At 33.1% G+C, this 18860-nt stretch overlaps 1 protein-coding gene across 3 annotated transcripts in view; it reads right to left on the reverse strand.

Annotated features, from left to right (window-relative positions):
- Positions 1 to 6874: 6874 nt before the first annotated feature.
- The window catches only part of LOC124371450 (dipeptidyl peptidase 9), a 59129-nt gene continuing 47143 nt past the window's right edge, over positions 6875 to 18860 (reverse strand). For all 3 annotated transcript variants that reach the window (XM_046829782.1, XM_046829793.1, XM_046829786.1), the window contains one exon: positions 6875 to 10220. In XM_046829782.1, the coding sequence (XP_046685738.1) occupies positions 10128 to 10220 (93 nt within the window). In that variant the 3' untranslated portion in view covers positions 6875 to 10127. The remainder of the gene's footprint in view (positions 10221 to 18860) is intronic.

Below are 18860 nucleotides of genomic sequence, written 5' to 3' on the forward strand. Positions count from 1 at the left end.
TAAGAACACATTGGTTATATTAATTTTGTAAATAATTTAATGTTTTGTATAATACTGTACCATTGTATAAAAAAAAGGAAATAAGTCTATTCTTATTCTTATTCTATATCAGTAGAAAGTAACTGAATGTATAAAAATGTGTTTAGATTGATTAAAAACAGGTTCAAACATAGCTAGCATTGCTATTTGGTTTGTTATGACACAAATCCAAAATAGAATAGATTAATCGTAATCAACGTTTATAAATTTGATAGTAATTTACACTTTTAGTATGTGGTTCCTCTCATTATAAGGAAAGTGTTTTAAAAACAAGTGATAGACACTTTTGAATGCCCTAAAGTAAAGGTAGGAGAACACAACAGCGTACTAAATGCATCAAAACGTCATTAAAATTAGTACCGTATGCCATCTTGGGGTATGTTTGGGTGTTAAAAATTATTTTTAGAAATTCTTTGAAGTCCAAATATTGGGGTTTTTGTGAGGTCATAATATACCCAAATTAGTTCTGTCATATTAAAAAGTCGAATAGATTTTGGTCATCGTGAATGTGTTATATACAGGGTGGTTATAAATTATTGTACACATTTTAAGACTGAATAAATAAATAATCAATCAACTTAAAAACATGGAAATTGTTTTATTAAATAGCAAATTTAAAACAGTTTTATTACCAATGAAGGACAAAAAGATTACTGTTACTCATACTTTTACAAGGAAACTAAACTAATTCCACGTGCTCTCCGAGGTTTGCACGCAAAGTTTGTAGTCTAAATTCAACCTCACACCATGTGTTTCTGAGCATTGCTGGAGTTATGCTTCCAATAACCTCTCGAACTCTATTCTTGAGTTCCTCAATATCTTGAACTTTTTTGGCGAAGACTCTGTCCTTGACATAGCCCCACAAAAAAAAGTCTAAGGGTGTAATGTCTGGGGAACGTGGAGGCCAAGGAATTGGACCATCCCGTCCAATCCAACGACCAGGAAACGTGTCATTTAGGTAGTCACGTACTATCTTACCCCAGTGTGGAGGGGCACCATCTTGCTGCCAGTAAACATTTGGTTGTCTATGCTCAATTTGCGGTATTGCAAAAAGTTCAAGCATGTCGAGGTATACCTCTTTAGTGACTGTCGGTTCTGCGAAGAAAAAGGATCCTATCACTTCATCTATAGCCAATGCACACCAAACGTTTATTTTAGGGCTGTCTCTTTCTTGTTCTCGAACATTATGAGGATTTTCAGTACCCCAAATCCTACAATTGTGTCTATTCACCTTACCAGAAACATGAAAGGTTGCTTCATCAGAAAAAATTACTTTTTTCAAGAAATTGCTTTCTCCAATGTTTATTGTTTGTTCTTCGAGGTCAAGTAATCTAACAGCAAAATCGTAGCGTAGAGGTTTATCGTTAGGTTTTAGTTCATGTAATAACTGAATTTTGTATGTATGGAGCTTAAGGTGTTTGTGCAAAATTTTTAAGACTGTTGATCGAGGTAATCCTAATTCCAAACTTGCACGCCGAGTAGACTTACCAGGGATCCTCGTAAACAATTCTCTTACTTGATCAACGATAGCTTCAGAAACTGGAGGTCTACCAGCACCTTTTCTATGTTGGACACTTCCCGTCTGTTCAAACTGCCTATACCAGCGTTTTATAGAATTGTTACTCGGAGGATTGCGGCCATACTCTAAACGAAACCTTCTTTGAACAGTTATTACAGATCTGCTTTCATGAAACCAAAGAACACACCTTGCTTTTTCTTGCACACTAGCCATTTTGATACTGAGGTTAGTTTAGTGTTTGTTTAGTCAACTGTAATTAACAGCTGTTGTGGAAAGATCCATTGTTGACCAGCTGACTATGTCACAACACAAGTCATTAAGAAGAATCATACCTTACACCCACAGTTTAAGTGACATTTTTACTTTCTTTTTATAACTACTTTTTATAATTATTGTAATGTGTACAATTATTAATTTTCAGTCAGTATATAAAACTGTTTTAAATTTACAATTTAATAAAAGAATTCCCATGTTTTTAAGTTGATTGGTTATTTATTTATTCAATCTTAAAATGTGTACAATAATTTATAACCACCCTGTATATTCGTCAAGGCCTTTTTACACCAAGATGTCGTCATCAGGTATGAATACAAACAATTTGATACCTTGTGGAATAAATTTAAAAAAATATTGGACAATCTTGTAATTATTTCTACTATAAAAGTGGTAAATGTTTTTTATTGTTGTCGAACCTACCAAGATTATATTTGATTTAAGATGCAAAAAAAAATACCATTCTATTGTTTGAACAGTGGTAAAGTTCATTCCAGCCAAAATTCTGTACAAGTTATGTCACATTTCAAGGATGTCCATTGCCATACTGCTAAGGAAATTGTCACTGTTGTTATTGTAAAATGTTAAAACTTTATTAGTGTGCCTCAGTAAGGCTTTTCATACCTAACTGGAACAAAATAGAAAAAATGCCAACTTTTCATATACAATTTCATGAAGAAATTATCTTGGAACCTGTGAAAATTTTATACAAAGAACAGAAATTGTAAACAATGGTTTTCTTAAATTCTTTCATCAACCACCAAAGATACCCACTTTATTTGTGATTAAGCATTTTGTCATGCCCATCATTGAATTACCTCACCCATCTCCTTATTATTATTAAATAACTATCATAATTTGTCAATAAAAATACATCTCACAAATCTGTTGATGGATTTCTCTGGTTTAACAGCCCTCACACTGAGAATACAAATTAACAAATTAATCTCACGTCTTGAGATTTTCAATTAACTTTAGTCTATTGACAAACACCATAAAGTGAAAAAAATCACACTCAAAATGGCATCAAATATTTTATAAAAAGTCAGGGGTAGTGTTTAAGTCATGCACTGATATGTTCTGAATAATATATTTTTATTCTCTCCATCCTACCTAAATATCCATGTTGCTCCCATGGATATAATTTGGTCCACGAATACAATATTTTCTTTAAGTAATATATATGAAAAATGTTTATTTTGTTAGAGCTTTATTTATTTATCTAAAATTATTGGTTTCCACTAATTAAATTCTGGTTTATTCCCAGAGGGTTCACTTCTGGCTGGTCTATCTTCCAGTTGAACCCACACTGGGTACAGTAAAAACTGATGTGTCTCTTAAATCTGGACAACCTTATAAATGTCCAGCAGTGGCATATCACTACCGTAAATGTCGAGATTCTGGGGCATAAGGGTAATTTGATAGGTCTAGTCTACTGCGGGAGATGTCTGTTGGAGTTGCTAGGGTTCGTTCTTGCCAGCCTAGACATAAGGGTGTGCCACCCCCGCCTGCTTTGACTGTATAGGCTGGTTCATAACTGGCTTTCCCTTCTTCTGAGGGGACATGACTTGAAATTAGTGCCCTAAATTTTTATCTCAACAGGAGGTGGCTCCTACCCCCAATCTTACCCATCCAGAATATACTATCACTCCAGAAGCAGCATGAAGATCCTTATAGGACTACGTGCAAGTTTCTAAGCTTCTTGTCCCAAGAGAACAAAAAAATTCTGGTTTGAGATAGCTATGGACTAGAAGGGTTCCTAGGTATATCGATTGGCTCGTGCCATTAGATTTTAATCGATAATTTGGGCATGAGACGGGTAGCTGTAAAATTCGTACCAAAATTGCTCAATTTTGATCAAAAACAGAATCGCATGAACATTGCTAATGAGATGTTGGAATCTGTCCGCGACGACCCGAATTTGCTCCAGAGGGTCATAACTGGTGACGAATCGTGGGTTTATGGTTAGGACGTGGAAACCAAAGCTCAATCATCTCAATGGAAGCTGCACGCCAACCACACACGCACGAACCAAGACCGAAAAAAGCACGCCAAGTTCGGTCGAATGTGAAAGTTTTGCTTACAGTTTTCTTCGATTGCAGGGGCGTGGTGCATCATGAGTTCTTGCCACAAGGTAGAACGGTGAATAAGGAATATCACCTGCAAGTTATGCGCGAAGCAATCCACCAGAAACACCCGAATTTGTGAAAAAACAAAAATTGACTTTTGCACCACGATAACGCCCCTGCTCACACATCGCTGCTTGTACGTGACTTCTTGGCCAAAAACAACCACTAATGATACCGCAGCCACCGTATTCCCCAGATCTGGCCCCCTGTGACTTTTTCTTGTTCCCGAAACTGAAGAGGCCCATGAAAGGACGACGCTACGCCACGATTGACGAGATAGAGACGGCATCGAAGGAGGAGCTGAACAAGAAACAAAAAAATGATTTTTTGAAGTGCTTCGAAGATTGGAAAAAATGTTGGCACAAGTGTATAATATCCCAGGGGGATTACTTTGAAGGGGACAAAATAGATATTCACGAATAAATAAATAATTTTTGAAAATACACAAAATTCGAGATACTTTTTGAACACACCTTGTATATATAACTTTTCTGCATAATTTTATTAATTCTTGCTGGTTTTTATTAACAGTTTGGATAACAGTCTTAAGGTTACTAAAAACTGAAACATAATTTTTTCCTTTAACTCTTGAAGTGCCCAGTTTGAAACGGTGCTATACCCTGGTACCTGCTGAGTTTATTTGCCCTGCATGGAGCTGATCCACAGTCAGCGTAAATGTAGCATGTTCCTCGTCCACCATGCTCAACTTCAACATCATCTTCATTTGCTGCCATGAATCTCCTGATTATCACATCAGATCATGGTTAACAAATTGAGTCTACATCACTGTCATTTAAAAAAAGTTACACAGTGCTCACATCTCAACAAATATTAAATTGATAAAACGTCCTTATAATTATTACAAATAATTTCTGCCATATCAACTAAAACAAAATCAAAATAAAAAATTTAAAAAATGACAGTAGCAACTTAAAAATGCAATTGAAAAAGTTTGAAAACAGTAACGGTTCAGGTATAACGGTATAACCAGGTATACTGGTTTCTAACGTCCAGGTATAACTTCACCATGTGCTTTCGTGATAGTTCTCCTTAGTTGGCCATCAGAGTGTAGTAGCAGTTAAACAGCACTACTATTGATTTTTAATATTTCAAATAAATACTACTAGAGGCCAATATGTATCACCTTACAGCTGCTAGGCGTCATCCATCGAAGGAGCTGTTTGGCACGTGATAACAAGAGTGTGGCAGTTGAACATAAAATGGGATAGCTCATGTTAACACAAAATAGCAGTCAAGAGGTTAATATGTAAATAGAGTCTAACTAATCCTAACTGATTAGAACTCAAACTGTGTTTGACTATTGACCTCCAAAGGTCATGAAAACTTTGTTTGCTACTATTCCAATGCAAGTTTTGTTTGGAACAATGCAAACACTAATGTTTCTATGACCATTTAAAAACTGTGTAATTGGGGAAGAAGAGAAGTTCAAGTTAAGATCGGCAGTAAGCTTTTGTTGTACTGTTACAAAAATAGACCACGGGTTGTCAGATTTCCCATCCTTAAATGGCCAGCCAGTTTTGACCAAAATTCGTATGGTTTATAAGGGTAATTATCTTTAATCTAGATATTCAATAGATTTTTTTGATATTTTTAGTTGTATGAACTATGAAACAATTAAAAAATAAATACTGTGGATTGTGCAAGAAAAAAGTTTCTTGCTGAGCCAAAAAAACTAATTTTTTCTAACTAAAACTTTTTTTTTTTGTTTTACACAAATTTGGAAAATATAGAAAACATGCTAGAGTCAGATTGCACACATATATTTATTTATTGATTAGTTATTACAATTGGGTTAGAGATTGCATGTTATTTTGACAATGTTATAAAAAATTGACTGAAGTAAAATAAAAAATACTAATGGTAAAAATATGAAAATATGAATTAATAATGATAATGTTAACATGGGCATTGACTAACCTTTTCTCTATGCTCAAATGTCTTTTAATAATTTTAAAACGTCATATAGTAATTTAATGCAAACACACTAAAATGTAATGAAAACAAATTTAAACATAATGTTATATTGGATTTTGGATATCATTGTGAAAACAAGAAAGGTTTGTCGGGTCCAGGTGAGTCGTGCAAACAAGCACTGCCAACTGCGTAATTCCACAAACACACAAAACTATAATGTTAACTACCTACCTCAAAAAAATAATATGCAGCTGGGTTATCCATGAGGTAAATCACAGCAGAAAACAAATTAAGCTAATTGCAATTGTTTCTTTCTTACATCATTGCAGATTGAATCATTACTGGATTCATACATTTAACAACATAAAAACAATTAATATGGTTGGGATTTAAATTTACCTGATCAAAAGTGAATTATTAACTTTTTATGATCTAAATCACACACATGCATGCAAGCACACACACGCACGCACGCAAGCACACACACACACACACAAATGTTTGTTGATCCTAAAAGGATTAATATTATGTTTTTATTTATTTTAAACACTTTTGGAGGCAATATTACTTTTGCCCATTACATACCAAGTCAGCTGACATCAAAATATCCGGGTTCACGTTTATAAAGAATATTTATTTTACTAATTGTACAATAGACTGGCAGTAGTCAAGCTTGAAAAAGTTCCTATGTTGAAGGTGACTCACTCTATATGCTACCATTAATTAAATAATTAACCTACTGAAAAATATGTATTCGAGTCAAAGGAATGTGTAATAATGTGTGGTTGCACAGAAAATCATCAGACCCAGGGATCACAAGATATTATTAATTTAGCAGAGAAAACCACTGTTATTTACAAGCAATGTGGCCCGGGATTCAGCTCAACAGTGTAACTGAGGGAGTTTACGCAATTCAACAGGTGCAATGGATTATATTAATTATTTTTAAAATAAATGAAGTGAGGAAAAATTATGTACATTTTTCCAAATTCAAATAAATAATTTATTAATGTAATTTTTGATCAAAGATTGTAAAAAGATACTATGTGAAGTAATGCTAGTTAAATTCTACACTAAAATTTCAAAATATTTTTGGAATAAGAGAAATTGTAAGCCACAATACAAATAATTTGTATATTTTCTGTGAATAATTTATTATTTATTCTAACAACTTCATGTTGATTAGTTGATTTTTAAATAACAACTCTATAAATATAGTCTAGATCACTTATACTAGTTGCATGTTTGTACATTGTACGTTGTGTTGTCTGAGGTATTGTTATGCACTGTGAGAGAAAATATAACATATAATATATACCTCAATGGCAAATCATGTCCCTACACACTCATGGATGAACAGATTACATACTGTTAACATGTTCACTATCACAGAAAACCAAAGTTATTTCACAGTAACATATTAATGAAACAGTCTTAGAATTGTATAAAACGTTTGAACAAGATTTATGACTTACAATCTAGAAGTGCATCATTGAAACAGTTCTTATTATAATTTCAACAGTACAATCATGATTAAAATATTAAAAAAATAATCATAAATTAATTAACATTCCAACAATATTTTTGAAAATGTGCAAATAATGATTACTGTAAAATATGATCAATGCAACTTGTGACATTTGGAGGAGAGGAGTTAATATTTAAACTGCAACTAAATTAATTATAAACTATACAACATCATAATAGAATACAAATAGTTATACAAACAAACCTTTAGTACAGAGTTATAATATACCTCAGCAGAACTCCAATCGTCCAGTCTATCCAAAAGCCTAAATTATTTGTTAGAGTGTATAACATTACAATGCAAACATAATTATTAATGATCAACTGAAATAATAATGAAGGTTTTGCCAGGTCTATGCTACAACATAAACTGGGCTGGACAATTCGAGTTCATACAAGAACTAAAATATTGTATTAACTAGTTTACACTAAAAGGTAAAACAACGAAAAATATATTTTACATATCTCATAAAAAAAGAAAATGTTAAATAATTTGTTATAAAAATAGTACCTTATTTGCAGCGATACCAAAAAACATATTTAAAAAGAATAATTGTACAATACAATATTTACAAGATTCAATCAACAGTTGCTGGTCAATAGACTGACAATATAAATACATAAACAGTACACATTATGTTACAATATTAATAAATCATATCACAACGCTACAACTCCGTTATTGCCTTTCCCCATAAGACTGCATAAATACTGCTCTGAACGTAACAATATTAAACTTTATCTGGTTGCATTGCACTGGGTACAACTAAACATTGAAATACTTGCAATAGCATGGCTAAAATGCCACTTATATTTTGGAACAATGCCTTTCTATACAGATCTAAATCTGCTTCAAAATATAACACGGATAAATCAACAAAAGCCTAGTAGCTACCTAAATGGATTAAGTAGTCTATTCTCATTCCTGTAACACTGAGTGACTCAAAGAGATAACATGCAGGAAAAATTGCTTCAACTACATCACCACTTTTACTAATCAAAAAACAATTAGTTACCCTTGAATTATGAAATATTTTGACTAATGGTTGGATAAAATTGCAATGTTAAGAGATATTCCAACCACAATTAATTTATGGATTAGGCTTTTATTTCATTAACCCTTGAAATGTCATTCATTTGCTCTGTAATGGTATATATTTTAGATTTCAGTAAAACTCTGAAGAACCATTGAAAAGTCATCATATGCCATATGGTATATTACTTGGCTTCATATTTATGACTTATATGTGTATAGCATAACAGTTATATGTAATTACTTTCAAACACGTCAAGCAATATTAGATTCATTGGGACTGCATTGGAAGATTATAATATAATTACAATCAATTGGACATAATAAAACTATGCAGGGCACCTTATTAATTCTTATATTATTTATTTCATATTCAAAATTTTGTAAATGTGTACCACTTGTGAAGAGTTTATAGAGAACCTAAAATAAAAAAAGCAAAGTTGAATAACTATAATTTTATTGTAATGATTTCAATAAATTAATATTCTTTTAAAACAATTTGTTTAAGAAATTTATACTAAATATATAAAGTAACTGATCAAAAATTCTGTTTAGCTACAATTTTACAAAGAGGAAAATGTCAAAATAATTTATTTTGGACAATTCTATTTGATAGAATTATTGTTCTTCTATAAAATAAATTATAATTACAAAAACTTATGTTTCCCAATGTTTGCTTGATACTTGGTGCAGCCAGCACATAAGTGGCCTTGAAACCAGTCTAAAAGGAAGAAATAACTTCTAAGTTTGTAAAAAAAGTAATACTAACACAAGGAAACAGTGTTCCGTCTTTTTCAGAGTTATATGTCATGTACACATTTAAATTCCTGATATTACCTAAATTGCAGTTAATTTGATCTTATATTGGAACACCACACATAGACAATTTGGAAACTGATCCTATCTAAAAATAAATTATTAAACTAATAACATAGTCTTTTTGTCACAATATGATCACTTAACCAAGTTGCATCTCAAACATTGCCTGATTGAGGACATTACAACAAGGTTTCAATGTAGCAGCCGTACAAAATTTAGAACATGCAGCAGGAAGATAGCTGCAGAGCTGCTTGGAGTCTGGTGGCTTAAAATAATTTTAAAAATCTTTCAAATTTTTAATTCTAAAAGAATAGAATTATTTAACAATGACAGACCTTTCATAGACTGTGTAGGACTTGCCAGTTGCAGAGCTACAAACATTTCTATTTAAACAAGTTGTACAAATTATTGCTATATGGTATTTTATACACAAAATACAAGTTAACATTGAATGTTAAAACTGTTTCCAAAACAATGCCTCATTTATACATACAAAATAAACAAGTAAATTTAATTTTTATAACATAGATTTGGATTCCACAACTTGCAACAAATTTCACATTGTAATATATATTTCAGAAGCAAGTTATTGACATTTTCTTTGAAAAAATAGATATATAATATTTCGAGCATAGTAACTGACACTTTTCTACAACTATTATGCTCTGAAGTAATTTTAAATTTAGATATTGCCTAGCAGAGACATAAAAGTATCAAAGAGATGGTGCCCGCTTATTGCTTGACTCAAGTAATTTTACTTATCTGCTTATTGAGATCCTATGAACGTGCATCTCCAAATTACTAAAGAAACACATTGTTATGTTTAAACTAAACCCTAGAATACTTGGCAGTGTTAAAGGTGATTTTGGAGAAAAGACAGAAGCGTTGTCTCGTAGTGTTTGCTTGCATCTAAATTCCGCAAACTGTGCCTTTCATTAGGGTACACCTGAAATGAATATTAATGTGAAAATCATATGTACTCGTAAGAAAATATACAAGCTATTCATTTCTTTATTTTTGTTGTCTGATTAAAACATTTTACTTATTTATTTAGACTAACTTATCCCAAAATATGTTTTCTATTTATGAGTATATTTCAGTAAACACTACTATAAAAAGGTAACCCAAAAGAATACAATATATGTGAAGTTAATAATAATCCAAAAAAGTAAAAAAATACATATACACTTGAATTTTTGTTTTATGGTATGAAGTATAAAAACAAAAATACTACTTAATAATATTTATTTTTTTAGTGTGGTATGTGGTATTTTTGTTGAGTGGTATGGTGGTGTTTTGTATAATTAGGTAGATGCCCTGGCAGCAGCAAGAAGTTGGCAGTGAACCACCAACTTCTTAGATGGCTTCTACACCTGAACAGCTTTGGACGGATGTAAGCTAACACTTATGTTTGCTAAAAAAACTATTTTTAATACAATTGTGTACTCTTTGTGAGTAATTTAATTTAGATTGAAGGAGTCATAACAGCATTATCAGACTATGATGGGCAAATTATGGAATTTGATGTTTTCCGAGTAAAAAAAGATTCTAAATTAAAATGCTGGGATAGAAATTTTTCATTGAAAAACACAAGATTTAAGTCACTCCTCAAAAAGGAAAGCTGGCTAACCTTCTTCAATTCTGCTTTAGAAAATAAATATGTTTTTCATGGTATTTTTAATTATTATTTTAATTTATCTTTTGCAAAGTACATAAAACAAATAGGAAAGGCCAAAATAGCTGAATTACTGATGATCTTAGGGAAGAAAAGATTGACCTCATTTATCTGACTAAATTAACAAAATATTTGGGCTCGGAAACCTTGAAAAATCTATTACAAAATAAACAGTAACAATAAAGTTTAATAATCAGAATCAGAAAGTTTATTGTCTTCTTCTACAGTAAGGAATCACTTAGCTTATCATGAAATACATGTTTTCTTAGTGCGTTAAATCACTATAGGAAATAACATAAAAGTCAATATTAACCCATTGCGGATTGTATTGTTTTGGTGCGTGGGCACCAGCGGGCACGAACTAATTTACGGCCAGCGGCCGCACGAACAGCAATGGTGCGCCACATCGTATCGCTCGCTATTGTATACTAGAAAATTCAGCTGTGAAGGTATTCATTCAGACGGAACATGGGCCTGCTGGGGTATCCGTGATGTAGGAACGATAACACGCAAGCAAGGTTCCGGGGTGGCAGGGATGATGTCTGAATCATAGTCTAAATAAAGCGGCTCGGGCGAAGCGATTACAACATCCGGGCCATTGTCTAGACTAAACCCGCCAACATGTACGTCTGCGTCATTTAGTTCTGTGTAACTAACCTCAAAAGTATTATAATAACAACTGAAGAAAACACCCAATCAGAAGCGCTAAAAGGCAGAGAGTAAACTCATATGAATGGTTTTTCAACTTCGACATACAACTGCGATCTGTAGGATATTTATAAAACTTTTGAAAACTCTAAACGTAGACCGTTGATAAACACATCTTAGTTCGCTGACCAAGTGAAGACGGATCCGGCCAGATACTTATTCAGGACATTTTAGTAGAAACTATCTGGAGGGAAACTTAAAAGCAGAGACCGCCTAGTTTGTGCAACCTGAAGCTCGTTATCCATCAGGTTGACATTTTCTGGTGCCGTTAGGCCCTGCGCCGCTGCGTGACAAAGTCCGCAAAGCTGCGTTCAGTGAATCCGCAATGGTTTAAAAAATATGCATTTCCATATATCTCTTAAAATTAATTGGCAACATCATTCTAAAATACAGAACTTAACAACAATAAAAACTATTTGTTCAAATAAAATATAATTAATGAAATAAATAATTATAAAAAACAAGATAACCAACACATAATAAACAGGTATTGCACTAGCTTTTAAAATCTTAAGATACTATTATCCACAGGCCAAAACACTTTTTACATAAGTACACGTACGAACCCCTCCATTATCCGGCCACCACGGGACCGAGCCCTCCTGGCCGGATAACGATTCGGCCGGAATATAACCAACGCTTAGCCTACAGTTACACAGCACTTGACAGAAACAAAACAATTGTACTGTCTCAACTGTACGTTAACCGGGGCACTTGGGGAAAATAATCAACGAACTGGTTTACAGGTTAAACCTCATTAGCTCATTAAACCTGAGGACCACACAGGAAAAATGTAAACAAAATAGATACACCCAAAAAAAATAACGCAAGAGTCTCGTGGTGAGGACTAGTGCGTGCAACTGCGCGTACCTGCAAGCCGTAGGTAAATAAATTTCGATACATTGGCTTCCGGGAAGTGGCCGGATTAAAACCGAAGGGTGCGGGTCTAAAAACCGAGGCCGGATATGAGAGGGTTCCTACTGTTTTAAAAGGCTTTAACTTCATGCCTTTTCTTTTAAATATTCTTAATGGTACTTGCCAAGATGCTTCTTGTGGTAGTTGTTAAAACATCTTCTACTTTCATAATAAAATGACTAATTTCTAATATTTTTCCAGTTTTACTGCGTCTAACATTTGCTAACATATGGTTTCTTTCTAGTACGATAGCTAATGTATCTCATGCCGTATCAAGTTTTGAGACTCTTATGTTATTCGATCAGCCATTGATATTGGATTCTTATTAATTAGACATCCATTAGTGTTCGTAACCCTAAATCTTATCAAATCCTCATGTGTAATTCCAGGTTATAAGTACATCGGTTTTACGCGCTAAAACGTGATTTATGTAAATCAAACCGAAAATCTAAACTCTGGTGTTCTATTTGTTAGGAGACATTGTTTTCATTCCTGCTTAGGACAAATAATATAACTCTAGTATTATTCTAGTTCGGACTTTGTTAAGTTCTGCCAATGTTTTTCAATTACATTATTAAAATTTGCATTGGGTTTTGATTATTGAAGTAATACCAACATAGGATTTTATTTATTATTTATTGTCTCCCAGACTCCATTGAAGGTCTCATTGACACACTACATTTTTTGTGTTGTAGCAGCATGTGTGCTAGCAGCAGAGTATGCACGTTGGTTTTTAAACTTTTTTGTTTTATTTTGTCTTGGTAGATAAAAAAAAATTGAGTTTAAATTTTGTTAATCTTTGTTTACTGCCTTCCTCATTTGATTTTGTAGCTACTACTGTGTCATCTCCAAATTGGTCCTCCATTCAGTCTCCTCTCCTGACAATACTTCAATAGCGATTGTTTCATACATCAATCCAAGCTACTAGTGGTTTAGATTTTTGGAGGTACAAATTTTTTTATGTTGTCACAGGAACTTTTTGTCACTTATTTTGGTTTCAGCCAGCTATGTTTGTGCATAGTTCCGGTCTTCAAAGTTTTAAAAGGTGGAATAAACACTGGAATACATTGAGATTTTGTTTTTGAACAACCTTCCAGTTTACTTTGCAGAACTAGATTTTTTATTTTTATTTTCTTTTGCAGCAAGTTTCTAGAGGATCTTCATAGAGGAATATCATGTTTTTTTTTTTTAACATTTTCCATTTCTTGGAGTATTTCAACATTTTTATACAAGGGCAATTCCTTTTGTTTTTCAACTATTCTAACAAGTTCCCTTGTTCTGCTTGTAATAAGCTCCATATTTAGTTTTTTCCTCTAGATCTTTCCAGCTTGTTCTTCTATGCAGAGTAGCTTCTATAACTAAAAGTAATTCTTTTTCTTCACATTTTTCCCCAACATTATTTCAATTTTCCCTCTTCCCTTTAGCTTATTTTGTCTTCAAGTTCCCAGCCTCAGTTGACAGATTATGGCATTGCTGCTGGTTTCATGCAGGGCCTGTTTTAAGCTCTTCATTCTCTCCTTAAAAGTGCTTTGTCCAATTTGCTGCTGCCAGTTGTCAGAGAATCCTCTATAATTGCTTAGAATCCCTCGACATGATTGTCTCATACAATCCTTTCATCTCCATTTTCCTCAACATAATTTCTGCCTGCAATTTAGGGAGCATTTCCATGATTTACAAAATCTTCTTCTGGGACAAAATTCTTAACATTATTGTTATATTAAATTTACATAAAAAGTGACAATATACAATTACAATGCAATTAAATACAAAACATTTATATATTAAAGATATCAACAAAATATAAAACAATTACTTTAATTAAATCAAGTTAGCAGTCAGATAAATAGATTAAAATAAAAAATTATTATTATGTTCAGACAAGATTACTTAATAAAATATAAGAATTGGAGGTTGCAAAAAAGTATATGCCACTAGTGGGGATTTGAAACCCGGAATTCTGAGTTCACATAACCGTAGCCCATCACCTATCAAATTGAGCTACTTTGATACTTGATTAATCAGGTTTCAGAACTAAACACAGATCAGTGTGGGGGGGGTTTGTTTAATACGTGGAGGTGTGATCAAAAAGTTCCAGGGACTGATATTATTTTATACATTTTATTCATACAAACATACAGGTTATTACGAATTCTATGTCTCCTTACTAAAGTACTTCCCCTTGGGAAGCTACACCACACCTTTTCCCAACCGGTGTTTTTTCCCACTGATCAAAGGCCTACTCCTTCTTTTGTTAAAGGTGTTTTAGCAGGCTTCTGTCCGTTTTTTTCTGTACATTTCGTCAAACTGTTTTGAAACTTCTTCAGTCCTGGGGATAAATAAATATTGGAATTATTAAAGGGGGGTGGGTCGGAGGGGGTGGTGTGTGAGCTTCTGGAAGAAGAAAAAAAGTCTGCTGGAGCCAGGTCAGCGTGGAGGTAGGGTGGGCTTGGAGGAAGAAAAGACCAGTCATTGCGTTTTTTTTACACAATAATGTCAGCGGGATAAACTAATGCAGAAGTGAACAGGAGCATTGCCATGGGTGAAAGGACCCCAATCACCACTTGCCACAGCTCAGGTCTCTTTCTTCTCACAGCATTAGGCAATTTTCCTGAGGGGTATCAAGATAACAAAACCGATTTAATTGCTTGACTCCTTCTGGAGGAGGAATATCATAGTAGACGAACACTCTGTTACAGTCAAAGAAAACCCGAAAAAAAAAAAAAAAATAAGCATGACCTTCACAATTTTATTTGACTTGACGTGCCTTTCTTGGGTCTTGGATAGCCTTTCTTGAATGTTCCATTGTGATGAATTGGGTTTTTGTTTCCACCATCGTAACCAAAAATCCATGTCTCGACTCCCGTAATGACATGATCCAAGAAGCTTTCGGTCGTCTATTTCGGCCTTTTTGATAGAATTTTCCTTAGAAACAAATGAAAATCTCGGTGTTGTTATTTTGGTCTTCAGTCAACAGTTTTGGTGGGCACACACTTTGCTGCAAAACAAAGAAACAACGCATTTGGCTAGTTTTTTCAGCTTAAAAATTTTCCTGACACTCTGGACCCAAATGTAAATGTTACAATCTTTTCTGCCAATTTCAATCCAGCGGATTGTTAGTCGACGGTCTGATCGTACGAGAGCGTTCACTTTAGCAACATTGTCATCATTGATTGACGTTGAAAGGGGCTGTCCGGAACAAGCATCGAACGTCTGTGGATGTTTCGGGCGGTGTCTGTGGCCATCAATAAACCTCTTGTACCCACTGAAGGCAAAAAGCATGATCAGCCTTAGACATTCTTCACCAAAAGCCTATCTTGTAACATCAAAAAGGTTTCATAAAACAAAAAATGTTTTGTTCATTTTCAGACCAAAACTTCACACAAAACACTTTGCTTGTTCCTCTATCTTTCACATTCAAATTTTCATTAAACACAAAAAAAAATAGCACCGAAACTCTATATAAAACAAATCTCCGAAACCAAACAGTGCTAATGTTACCTTTTCAGTGATGTTATGATTGATCTCGCAAACACAGCTGGTGTTTACTGTTGAGAACATTCAGGGAATACTAATGGCCTGCCAACCGCATCGCTGTGAGACATTGGCATTCCCATAGTAAAAAAAAAGTCCTTGAACCGTTTTTGATCACACCTCGTACAACTGGCAAGTCAGAAAAAAGTGTTCTTGTCTTAAAACCAGTCACTGGACTTTCCAAAACTATTATTGTTTAGTTAAATATCTCGCCAAATTTGCAAACGCTCACCTGTGTAATCGTCAAACTATTGAGATTATGTGATATTAAAGTCAATCTACAATTACATAGGTTTTTTACTCATAATAAGAGTGATGTTATGTTATTGAGAAGAGTATACAATTATTAAAAAACTTACAAATAAAAATAGTATTTATCAGTCACAAGTCCATTGTCTTCAAGAATGTCACAGCATAGTGATAAAATCTCACAAAAAACACAGAAATTATAAACCAAGTAGAATATTAAAATGATTTATTAATTACCTTAAAATTAAGACACCCACAATATAGAGCTTAGTCTGTTTCAGGATTATAAACATAATAATAATCCTGAATGTAAAATATAAATATAAGTAGAGAGAAGTATTCCCAACTGTAGGTTGTCCCCGCCACTTGATAATAGATGATGTTGTAATGGAATTTCTGTTACTCTCTTAAAAATAAATGCGTTTAGGTTGTTTAAGATGAGCTATACCAATACAAGTTTTATTAAACTCGATAAAGAACAGTTATTAAAGACCTATAATGCATGTAGTAAATGCTTCTTTTCTATCCAATTTCAATTTATGCCCTCTATTGTATCTAAAGTATGTTTTGAGAAAGCCATGTATTTATAGGTTAGCAAAATCTTTTGGGAATTTTAATGATCTCTCTATGATCAAGGAACAACATGGTTATCGGAAAAAATAAAATCACACAAACTACTGCCCTAAAATAAGTCTATAAATGAATTAATTAATTAAATCGTTGGGTAAATTAAAAACATAAACATTGCTGGGTGTATTCATCGAAACTTATCTAAAAGCCTTTGATAGCATTTCTCATGATTAAAACGATTACACACATTAAGTGAGCCCTAAATTTAAAAAATTAATATTTTTAAGTGGTTTGATTCCCTACATAAACTAACCTAAAAGCAATATTTAGAAATACTAAAGAAATTCAAATACTAAAATATGAAATTTGGACACGCTGAAATACTTTAATAAGGAGTACCCAAGAGGGTCTTATTCTTGGACCATTTACTATTTATATTTGAAACATTATGGACATGCCTTAGTGCCTTAGTAAACTTTGATAATGTTTAAAAAAAAACCGGCTTTGTCTTTATTTAGACGACGTCAAATTCGTTATACTACGTGGCAGGAATTTAAAAATTCCCCCTTTCGTGAAGCTCTAGCATATATCAAAGGAATTTCTTTGCAATAATGTCTGAATTCTAAATTACACAAATAAACTATATTACATCTCATTTTGCACTATAACAAAGGACAAATAATGAGAAACTTGAATATTTGTATTGACATTGAAGAAATTGCCTAAGTTCCAAAATACATCATTTTTAGGTCTAGTTTAATTGACAGATATTTGGAGGTTGGGATCAGCAAATTTATTAAATATCTAGATAGAATAAGATTCTGTGGAATTTACGTTCTTATAACAAGCTGTTTCACATTCCTGTAATGTTAGCAGTATTTAAAAAGTGTGAATTTTATCACCCAATGTTCCAATCCCATGAGTAATCATACGGAATATGTGTTTTACAGAGGGACATCTAATAAAAAACTTAGCACAAATATTCTAATTGGTCCAAAAAAGAGCTATAAACAGCAATGCTGCAAATTAAAAAGAATTACAAGACTGTGTAAGACAATTATTTTATTGAACTTAAAAAATTATAAACAGTCAACAGTTTATATTACCTGCAACGTATACATGACAGCGTAGTAAACACAATACTAACGAGTTTATAACACATGTGAAGATATCCACAATTATGACACCAAGGAAAATAAAAATAAAATCATATTACCTTATTCACAAATCAGTAGAGTTATCTCTAAAAGACAAGCTATCATAACGTGGTGTTTAAGTTTTTAACATTTATTCCAACCCAATCTCAATTGATAAACATAACACAATGATAACAACTAAACGACAGTTTTGATAAAAGTTACTTATTAAAAAATTTCTTGGTTGGTGTTGAAAAAGGGCCTCTTTTACTCTTTAGAAGAATTTATAATTTACAACAACCTAGGAGTCCGTAATACTTTGTCCAGATAGATATAGTTTAATTATGTATATGAGGAAACAATAGCAATATTAATATACATTAAATTGTGGTAAATGGCAATAGACCTTATTTAATTTCAATAAACATTGTAATCGCAAAAAAGTACTTGCTCCGCTGGGAGTCGAACCCGGGAATCCTCTCACTTGCCCGGGTGGAATGTGCTACCATTAACAAAACACACAGAGCGCTTACTTTTTCGCGATTCAATTTAATTTTGTATTTAGGCCCGGGATCTTGTCCACATACTGTGTTTAAATAAGCCAAACTAGACATATGTTCGGAAGGAAGACCAAATTACCTGTCCAAAAACGACTTTTATTTACATTAAATTGTGTAAATGGCAATAGCCACATTCACCCGGCAAGTGAGAGATCCGGGTTCGACTCCCGGCAGAGCAAGTACTTTTTGCGATTCAATGTTTATTGAAATTAAATAAGGCTATTACCTTTTACACAATTTAA

The sequence above is a fragment of the Homalodisca vitripennis genome, chromosome 1 (assembly GCF_021130785.1).
Source record: "Homalodisca vitripennis isolate AUS2020 chromosome 1, UT_GWSS_2.1, whole genome shotgun sequence".
Lineage (NCBI taxonomy): Eukaryota > Metazoa > Arthropoda > Insecta > Hemiptera > Cicadellidae > Homalodisca > Homalodisca vitripennis.